At 32.3% G+C, this 10,890-nt stretch overlaps 1 protein-coding gene across 1 annotated transcript; it reads right to left on the reverse strand.

Annotated features, from left to right (window-relative positions):
* Window positions 1-800: 800 nt before the first annotated feature.
* On the reverse strand, window positions 801-8,311 carry LOC111618263 (potassium voltage-gated channel subfamily B member 2-like). The gene is made up of 5 exons (XM_023359756.1): window positions 7,753-8,311; window positions 6,657-7,433; window positions 4,400-4,939; window positions 1,999-2,750; window positions 801-1,065 (listed from the first exon to the last, which is right to left on the reverse strand). The coding sequence occupies exons 1-5, from the start codon at window positions 8,257-8,259 to the stop codon at window positions 1,053-1,055; spliced, it is 2,589 nt and encodes an 862-aa protein (XP_023215524.1). The 5' UTR covers window positions 8,260-8,311; the 3' UTR covers window positions 801-1,052.
* Window positions 8,312-10,890: the final 2,579 nt, after the last annotated feature.

The following is a 10,890-nucleotide window of genomic DNA, read 5'->3' on the forward strand; positions in this document are numbered from 1 at the left end:
CGGACTAATAAAGGTGTAAAGGTTGTACGAGTTAACGGGGGTTTACTGTACTTCATTATAACTAATTTAAATTAGTTATAATGAAATAGTCATTGTTATAGCATTTTATTAGTTTAAAATAACATTAAATTATTTACATTTCTTCCTAATATATACGTGCATTTTGTTATTTGTATGTTTAAAATTTTTATTTTACTTGTATCGAAGTGCATTGTTAAATTTGTATATTTTTATTTTACTTTAAATAAATATTTTGTTGTTTTAATTTTATTTTTTGTTAAAAATTTTTTCTTTTTACATCAATCTAGTTTCTTTTGAAACTGAATTTAAAAAATTTAGTGCAATGTATTACTTAATAAAGACAGAGTTGCAGAACAACTTTATGAATTCAGACTATGAAAAGTGTCAACTAGTCAAAACATTTTCTGTCGTTTTGGATTTTTTACACATTCGAAAATGTAAAGTTGAACTAAATTATTGGAAAGAAAGTAATCAAAATTCGAATAAATTAATTTATTAATAAAAAATACGTAGAAAGACTTTGAAGAATGTCTTCACTTTCGCCATGTCCAATCACCAGGAATGATAACCTTCAACTGCAGAGACTACCTTTCTTTAGAGACTACGCCTCTGCAAAAAAGATGCAAAACAGACCGTTTTGTAAAAAAAATGCAGATTTTTTAAACTGTTTTGTAGTAGTTAAAGTAGTTCTGATGTTTCATAATAATTTTGTTCTTAGAACAGTGATTTAATTGTTATAAACAAATAAAGGAATCCATTCGACAAACTGTTAACTGATCTTTAACAAAATATTTATTTTAATTTTGTCTATTTATATCTTTCGTTATCGTGATAATTACAACTGATTTCTTAGTTTTGAAGAATTTTTTTTTTCTTAATATGGCATTGAAACAGTCTATTTATTTTCAATTTGATATTGTAGATTGATATTCGGCGTAAACTTGATTCAAAATCGTTATTACCGAAAAATTCCAAAATAAGGAAACTTGTCTAAAATTTAGTTGAAATTTTCGTAAGAGGATTGAGTAATTTCAGGCTTCGGACCTAATAAAAATAGATTTATATTAAAATATATCTATATAAAACTTAATTGATAAATCCGGAATCGTAGAAAGTCATCTCTGGAGACACTCCTCTCGGGATAACTTTCTATGATTCCGGATTTACTGGTTGCACTCGACCACCGATGGACCTACATCTACAATTAAATCATTTCCAATTCAGTTCTAACCTAACCTATTCAGTAAATATTGAATTTATATATACTTTTTTTTCATTTTTTAGCACTAAGAGGACACTTTTTCATACCCATTGTGAGTTCGGCCATGCTCATAATGGAAGTGGGCTGATGCTGAGGGGCAGGACAGACTGCCCATAAAAAAAGTCCTGAGATGCGCTCACCTTAACCTTCTCGGCCATCTGGCCGTTGAATTAATTTTATGTACTCGTATCATAAGAGTAAATAATGTTTAATGAGTAGCTGAAAAAAACATATATTTCAGCATATAGGCTTTAGAAACAATTGCGGATTATGCCCTAGACAAAAAAAGACAATTGTCTAGGGCTCGTAAATTTCAAGGACCCGGCGAAAAGTTAGAAATTCTCAATACTATAAAGTTTATAGTATAAACGATATAAATGAGAAAATAAATATATTTTTCAATAATTATTACGAAAAATAATATAGTTCTACAAAAAAGCATGAAAACAAGGAAACAGTTTAATGAAATACAAAAGCGTAGCACAGGGCCCGAATTACAGTTTTGTCTTAGGCCCTCTGAGGATTAGTCAGTCATTGTAAGGAGGCAACATTTTTCCATTTCGATTTCAGAAAAAAAGTAAATATATGATTCTTGTAATTGAACTCTGTGAATATAACGAGTAAATCCGTGTTTTTCTATATATTTTAAAATTCGTAGTGGTATCTTTCAGAAAATTTAGTTAGTCTACATTTAAATGAAAATTATTAGTACTTACGGATTAATCGTTTCGGTCTTGGATGAATGTATCTTCACTGTGGCAGTGGAAATTTTTTTCTCTTTAGAAATCTGAGATTTTATTATTTCGAACTCATCGAAGCTGGTACCGTAGCGATTTACAAATTCAGCCACAATGCAGGAGATTGGCAAAGTCAAAAGAATTGTACCTGTCACGCAGCAGAAACCGGCTACTAGTTTCCCCCCATGAGTTTCTGGAACGAAATACTCTCCTCCAACGTTGGTAAGAGCAGTGACTGCGAAACAGAAGGTATCTAAGAGTGTAGCATTCACATTCACAAGAGAACTTTTCGTTTCTATTATGCATATTAGGGTAGAAAAGAAGATGCACATTGCTAATAAAGCGAACAAATAGAAAGCCATGCCGATATCTTGTGCAAATAAGACTACTGCCAGAATTTTTGGACTCCCGTAATATTTGATCAACTTTATTACTCTTAACACTGTCAGACAGTCCCAGATGGTGAGACCTGGATGTTGGATATTACTGGAAAATGGTCTAGAACCGTAAACCAGAAATGAGGGTCCCACTGCCACCAACTCTATTGTATTGATGAAAGAGAGTAAAAATTGTCGTTTGTCGGAACAGACACAAAGTTTCAAAAAATATTCGAGAAAGAAAATAATAGAAAGAGTTCGTTTTATTCCTAATAAATGGTAATTTTTTTTGGAAATAATAATGAGCAAAAAGATATCCAAGATACTCAAAGAGCAGGTTATGATGCCATACAACTGTAAAGAGAAAAATTGTGAATGAAATAAATTAATAACGTTTATGCTTTAATTTGAAACTGTCACAATAAATTATTATATTAAATTTAATTTACAGAAATGACAAGAAAGAATAGAGACGAAATATAATTTCGCAATGATAAAAATATTTTTTTCAATTTATGGCGCGAAATTATCGATTATAAGAATAATAAACTATCTTATTTGTACTTGATTATCTCTTTTTCTCGGTTTAATTGTTAGGAGTAAGCATAAGATTGCTTGAGAGAAAATATCATACAGTGACACACAACGAAGATAGATATAGCTTACAGGCTTTTATTAATTCTAGAGGATATGCATTTCTAACAATATGTCCCTCTTCGTTCCTCTTTATTTTACATCAATCTGTATGCCAGATGTTCCATATGGTTTTAAAGGTGGCACAAGTTCATTGTAAAAGGAAAGTATGGTAAAATTTTATTAAAATAATAAAAAATTAAAAATTGATATAGAGAACTCTCTATATTCTGTAAATTATAAAAGGAGAGAGTGTAATAAAATATTATAAAACAGTAAAATATAAAAAACTGGTAAAAAGTAACTTTGTATATTTTAAAGAAATAAAGCTTAGTGATTGTCACGCCTACTTTTAACAATTCATTATTATTTATTAATAGAATTTTATCACTATTCTGAATATGTATGGTATAGTAATGAATAGTATGACTATCATCTATTAATAGAATTTTACCATACTTCCACTTTTATAATGAACAGTTGCCACTTTTAAAACCACATGTAACTTCTGCCATACAGATTGATGTAAAATAAAGAGGACCAAAGAGGGACGTAGGCCTATTACCTGAAATTACCTTTCGGATGATTTTCGACGCCCCGAGCGATTCCTTAAAAAGATTCTACTATAGATGGTTTGCAGAGCACTCATGTCTTCCTGAAACATCGGCTAGAGATGTTGATCAGAATAAATTAAACTGCATTTGTTGGAGCATACTAGGCTATATATCACAAGTGACCGAATCACTAAAACTACTGAATACTGTAATGGTAGTGGGTGCGCATCTGATTAACGGGCTGTCTGCGTAAAGTTATCCGGGTTTTCTTTGGGTGTCTCCCAACTAAATATGGGCCAGTTTCCCATGGAAAATCGCCCATGTGTTGCACTGTTTTCTCCCATTGATTCCATTCATTGGTTATATGTGTTTGTACATACTCTATATGTCTTGTATATGGTCTCTTTAAATTTTTATAAGGCATAGCCAGATTTGGTAAATAATCTGTGTAAACGTTTACTATTTATGAAATATCGTCAAAATTAGTATTACATTTTATTTTCGTGACTCAGCTAATGAAATTTCTTAAAAATAATGATGAAATTCAAATAAAATATTTTACGTGGAAAGAGAACTCTATATCAAATTATAAATTTTTTGTTTATAAACAAGCATTCACTATTATCAGGACTTATTATACTTTAACAGACAAAAAAAATTGTTCTCTGTGAAACTCTGTATTGTCTGTTAAGCCAGTATAATAAGTCCTGATAATAGTGAATGCTTGTTTACAGATAAAAAATTTATAATTTAGTAAGAAAAGGACATTGAAGCATCTTAATTAGAACTCTATATCATTTGCAACGAAAATCTTACCTTAAAAATCCATAAAAATTTAGGGTTTTGCATTAACATCTTTACTCGAAGCAGCTCATTATTTGTGGACCAATCCGCATCTGTCAAAAGTTTCTCTTTCAGAGCGAAAAAGTCTTCGGACTGTTTCTTCAAGAAGAAGTACCTCATCTGGCAACAAGGTTCTAGTCTCATCTCTTCTATTCCCCAGAATACTAGTTCCTCGCTCAATCCAGCAATGCATACCTTGTCCACGTGAAATTCGCCTGTTTGATACAGATTTAGGATGCTGCCGAAAAATCTAGGATGGCGGTCGAAGATAATTTCGTTTTTCTCCGGATGATAGCGGTTGCAGTAACGCAGCAACTGATCGATAGTTTGCGAATGTCCGGCCCGACCTAGCCGCGAGTTTGGTAAGGTCTTCAATGATTCCCATTTAGTTTCGAACCTGGATCCTCCCACCATAAGTACTACGCGCGCTGATCTTTTTATTTCAGTTTGATCTCCATATTGTTTAAAATCGACCGAATCGTATCTCCAGGTACCCAACTCCTCCTCCGCTTCCTAATTAAAAATCGACATTTATTGGTCGATCTATCTACTTATATTTTAAACGTATTTTTATATTTTCATGTAATACGTTTAACCATACTCATTAAATATCTAATTATAAACTAATTTTAAATTAAGAAAACACCCAATTTCCACCATGGTGAATAAGTGAGTCCAATCCTCCAGCGTGGATAAAGGATGTAAAACAAAGTCTTAATCGTAAAGAATTATGATATTTTAGATCTAGACTTTATTTTCTGTCCTTCTTTCGTTCTATCCTTCTTTATTTTATTCCTTATGCTAAGTATTTTACAGCACTTTAAATGAAAAAATTCTAAAAACATGGAAAAGATATCTAGTAAACAGCATCATATTTTGAAACTTTTCTTCCGAGTTCTAAAACTGATGTAAAAATATTCAGAAATTGTAAAATAAATAAATAAATAAAATAATAAGGATTCAGTAGCACTGTTCAGAACAGGATTAATCAGCCAGAAATTCAATTCTATGAAAAGCTATGCATAATGATTGCAAAACCCTGTGCAATCAAAGAAGTGTTTTCATTATACTAATGTCAAATGATTACTTTGAGAGCAAAAACAAATCTTCCAGATGGCCACTCTATAAGATTTTAGTCTTCCTCCGTGGAGAATCTAGATTCAAATTTCCATTTCAGATATGCATAATTTATAATAGGAAATGCCGAACAATGAATCGTTCTCTATCTTTTATTTATTATACTCGACTCATAAGTTCGTTCTTCTTGGACGTACAATAATACAAAAAGCAATTTTTATACTATTAATTATTATAAAAAGGTAAAAGACTTAATTTTGAGGTAGAGATGAATTTTTTAAAAATTTTGNTCAAATTTCCTAAAAATTGCTATTATTTCTTGCTATAAATATTTTATCTATATGAATGTTTTAAAGATCTATTTAAGTTTTATCAGATTTTATTAAAAAATAATTGTATTATCGTCATAAAAGGCAAATAAGACTTAATTTTGAGGTAGAGATGAATTTTTTTAAAATTTTGTAAATGCCAATAATGAGTAAAACTTTCAAGTCCGATTCGTAATGTCATGTGTCTTAACTCGATCAATAAGTCGAGATATGATGCATAACCTCCCTTCCCGCCTCCTTGATTTGAAACCACTAAAATTTAATACCATCAATGCTTCACGTAAAAATAATCCTGCCGAGTTACGGAATTTTTCATTCATCCAATCCTGAGATATAATGCAAACAAGACGCCGACATACACACCCTTACACAATACATACAAACAATATACATGCATTCAGAATTTTGCAAAGGATTCTTTACATTTTTGGGCTTCTTGAGTGTCAACACATCGAGAAATGCAAAAAAAGACGAGCTCAAAATTTGACCTATCATCATACTTTTTATGTGTTACAGTGGGGAAAGTAAAAAGAATAGGTCAGTGTTGAATCGCGGCCAGAGTCAGAGTCGGGAAGACATTTGTCGCTACAAAATAAAATCAAGGTAAAATATATAAAGGGCGACAAAAATAATTCAAACTGCAGATTTAGAGAATTTATATATTTGCACAATAAATACAGTAGAACCTCCATTATCCGGACCTCCATTATCCGGATTTTCGATTATCCGGATTTTCCCGTATCCGGACTGCCTTCATCCCCAATTAGTCCGGATAATCGAGGTTCTGCTGTATATGTAAATGCTTAATGAGGAAATTAACTTACGCTTTCGATCTCCAAAGATAGATGACGGATGACGATACCCAGTAGATCTGAGACACAAGAGGCCATTTCCGCACTTTGAAACCGTTCCCGTTCCTTCGCAATCCGTCGATTGGCATATTCTTTTTCCAAAATATTCAAAAACCTAGCACGTTGCACTACTATAAGTGAGATCCTAGAAATGACGCTCAACGGAATGCCAATCAGAAGGCATCCTATCACAGCACGTGTTATCCAAATTGCCTTACCCCAAGCCGTCTTGGGAATAGGATATTTAGGATGTTCGGATATGAAAAAGATTGTCCAGAAGTCGGTCTCGATAAAAGATGAAGACTGACAAATGAAGAGGAGGATGGTTATTATCAGCACAAACAGAGAAATTATTTGAGGGAGGCTCCTGGCATAAGTGAGAATGATGTTTTCGACATTTGAAAAATAGCGTCCAAGCCTGAAAATTCTTGGAATCCGAAAAAACGTCAAAAACAGAACTGGAACGAGATTTTCATCGATCCACAAACGAAAATTAACTATTCGAAGAAATACATTAGCTATCAAATAAGGGATGATTGAAATTAGGTCCATCATATTCTGAGGAAGATTGAAAAATCGTTGTTTGTTCGGAGATGTCAGAAATCTGATCAACAGATCTAACAAAAAGATTAAGACGATCCAGTTGTCGATAGCTAATAATATGCGTCTAATTCCGGCAGTCGAGATAAAAGCGGTAAAGATGGTACAAAGACAGATTATATTCAATAGTAACGTCAAAAAATAATACACCTGAAAAATAATTAAATTGATAATTAGTTTTCAGACTAAACGATAAAATATAATTTTAATTCTTTGGCTTAATAGGTAAAAACGAATATCAAGTATTAATTATTTCGGAAAGGTGTCATCCAATGTTTGCAACATTGGGCTATTCATGGTACATTGTAATTCACATTTTATGTCAATTTCCGAATTGCTAATACCCGAATCATATGTAAGTCTATTCAAAGTGTGTGGTAACGAACGAATCTCAAATATAAATTCGAAATCGAGAATGTTTTCGAGAACAAACTAATTTTAAAATGGCAAAGATAATATCGGTTCTTGCCTTTCCTGTAGGACTTCGCATTGGTCTTTCCAAAATAAGCCAAATTCTGCGTCTGATGTCTTTCCAGTCGCATTTGGAAAAGTCCTCCTCTACGATACGTCCGATTGACTCAGAACATAGTTTGGCATCCGAAGCCGCCTGAATGGTTTCTTCTGCAAATCTGCGAGCGCAGAAGTGATCAAGATGCAGGATGGATAGACCCCAATATTCCAGATCATCTTTGAAACGCATTGCACACATTGTTTCTTCTAAATGCATCTTGTCTTGGTAATAACAATTTAAAATGGAGTCGAAGAATTCGCACCGGCGATCGAAAAAGAATTCTTTGCGATCCCCATCAAACTGATCGAAAAGTTGTGATGCTTCTTTCCAGGTACTTGCCGCATAAATGCGACTTAATCTAGTTTCGGGGAGATTTTTAAATAGGCCAAATAAGCATTGATACTTGGTACCACCCACATTCAAAATAACGGGATCTTTATCACTCAAAAAATACAGATTAGACATCGAAAATGCTATTATTTGATTCGCGTTTTGTAATAAACAAATTAAATAAATGTCCTTTATTGTTACGTCTTTAATTATTATTTAGGTAATAAACTGTTCTGTATGATATTAGAGATATTTTAAACAAGTTTACTTGTATTCGAATTGTTATGTCTATGAAAAAATTAAGCAAAATATATCTTAATTTATTCTGAAATCTCCTCAACTCTCCAGGACAGTATACATACGTAATCTATGCAAAATTTCTGGCATCAAATATAGTTAAATCAGAACGTAAAGCCAAATATGCGAAGTCTACCAATAGATAAAACTACTGAATACTGGTACCAGTAGTTGGTCACGGGTTTGCGCCTCACCAACAGTTTGGCCACGTGGAGTTTCCCGGATTTTCTTCACATATCTCATCTAAATATGGGACAGTTCCCTATAGAAAATCCTTCCGGGAGGCTCTTCTTTTAGCAGATCGCCATGCGTTGCATTGTCTTATACAATCAAATCAAACCAAATATATGGAAAATGCTTTTAAATACGTTTGAATGAAATATGCGATTGATTTTTCTACTGTGCTATATTTTAAACTGTGCAATTAAGTGAAGAATGAGTATGTATAATTTAACTTATACACTGAAAAAAAGATTATTTTATATAATTTTCTAGAAATTGTTACCATTGCTTTTAAATGATCATTTGTTGCGAGTGTTTATGATATCAACCGAAAATTAACTTGGTTAGAAATTTGGTAAATGGAGAATAAATATACAACATAAATATTTAATAGAAGACAAACAATTATTTATTGTGACATCGTCACAATGCCGGGCTGCATTTTAAATTTATTTATTTTAAAATATAGGCCTTGATTTTTAGTGTCTTGCTCCTGTACATCATACTTTTCCTGTTAGCAACAGAGTCATGCCGGTCATCTATCTAACTTATTTCAGGGAAAAATGTTTTAATTGAAATTACGTGACATATACGTGTAATCGGGGTCTTGTGTCCCTAATATTTCCATATCTGGTCTCGGATTTTATCTATCTAACTCCGTCCTCGAGATTAAGAAAGAACAGACATACAGACTGGGAATTTATAAGTCTACAATTTTTTCAAATTGTAGTCAATTACGTAATGCATGTCCTCGACCAACCCCCTCAATTGGACTAAGAAATAATACAAGCAACGAGTACTAGATATTACATTATTTTATTAATTACATGTATAACGTACAAAGCAATAACATAAACGGTATAGTTTGCTACATAACATTTCGGAAACAAAACAGAATCATTCTGTTACTCATGGGTTGAGACCCTAACGTAACGTTTTTAAACACTTCCAATCTCTTGTAGTCACAAGTGGGAGTGTTTATAAAACCTGCATTCCCACTCAACTAAATGTGCATTATGTAATTTATGGACAGTCTCTATTCTTTATTGTGACATGATCACAGAGCCAGGCTGCAAGTTTCTAGTATTGAGATGGGAAATCTTTCCCGTTCTTTTCCATGATAGTTGATATTTCGGGGCAAGTCCTTCCCCATTAGACAAGTTTGTGTCCGACTATACGGTTTTAATATATTGATACAGTGCCATAACAAGGCAGGTGCAACAGATGCACTCGCACAGGGCCCAATTGGAAGAGGGTCCCAAAATGCACATGTTTGTTTTATTATTTTCCCAAACCTAATTAATTAAGATGCCTAAATGCAAGTTCTTGCACAGAGCACAGGAATGGCTAGTTACGGCACTGTATTGATAACTCGAATTGATCAATCAATCAATCAAAAAGTCAGTCGAAATTCATTTTAGCAGATGATTTTTCGTTAATAAGTTGGAATATGGCAAAACCAGTCTATTATTTAATGTTTCAATTGATATTCAAACTTTCTGAATTTATAATTGCTTTATTACTTTTTATGGTAATAAATGGCAGTAGATTTATTCATTTCGCTATTAATTTAATTAATGGCGTAATTAATAAATTCAATTACAACATTGTTTGCATCTTACAAAATGCTATTACATATAAATTATGAATTAATTTACTAGTTGTATCTTCAGTCTCTTCTGATCGATATAACAGAAAAGTTTTTATATAAAAAGTAGTCTATAAAACTAGAGTATAAAACTTTTAGCTACGTACCACTGACACATAGATTATTATTATTAAGAAAAAATACTGTAGTAACGAATTATTTTAAATTATAAGCCTATATTGTGCTGCAATTTTAAAAAATTATAGACCTATAAATTCCCATTGTCATCCGTCTTTTAAAGAACGGAGTTAGATAGATAAAAGCCGAGAACAGATATGGAAAGATTAGGGGCAGGAGGCTCCCGATTAACTATATATGTTACCGCTAAAGCTCGAAATCCGTTAATGTGTACATTACCTAGCTAATCTGCAGATTAACTAGGGTGATCCGTTAAAGCTGCGAAAATTATTCCATTTCTCAAATTACCTAGGTAATCTGCAGATTATCTAGGTAATCTGCGAATTACCTACTAGACACTCGGTAAAGTGAAAATAAGATCTTTGCTGGAACAACAGCAACGTTTCTTTCTGTACGCTTAAATTAACATAATGTTCTTTATTTAATTTTCAATATCTAAAGAATCAAGTTAATACAATCAA

This window comes from Centruroides sculpturatus, unplaced genomic scaffold, assembly GCF_000671375.1.
Source record: "Centruroides sculpturatus isolate CEXI.00-Female unplaced genomic scaffold, Cexi_2.0 scaffold154, whole genome shotgun sequence".
Classification (NCBI taxonomy): domain Eukaryota; kingdom Metazoa; phylum Arthropoda; class Arachnida; order Scorpiones; family Buthidae; genus Centruroides; species Centruroides sculpturatus.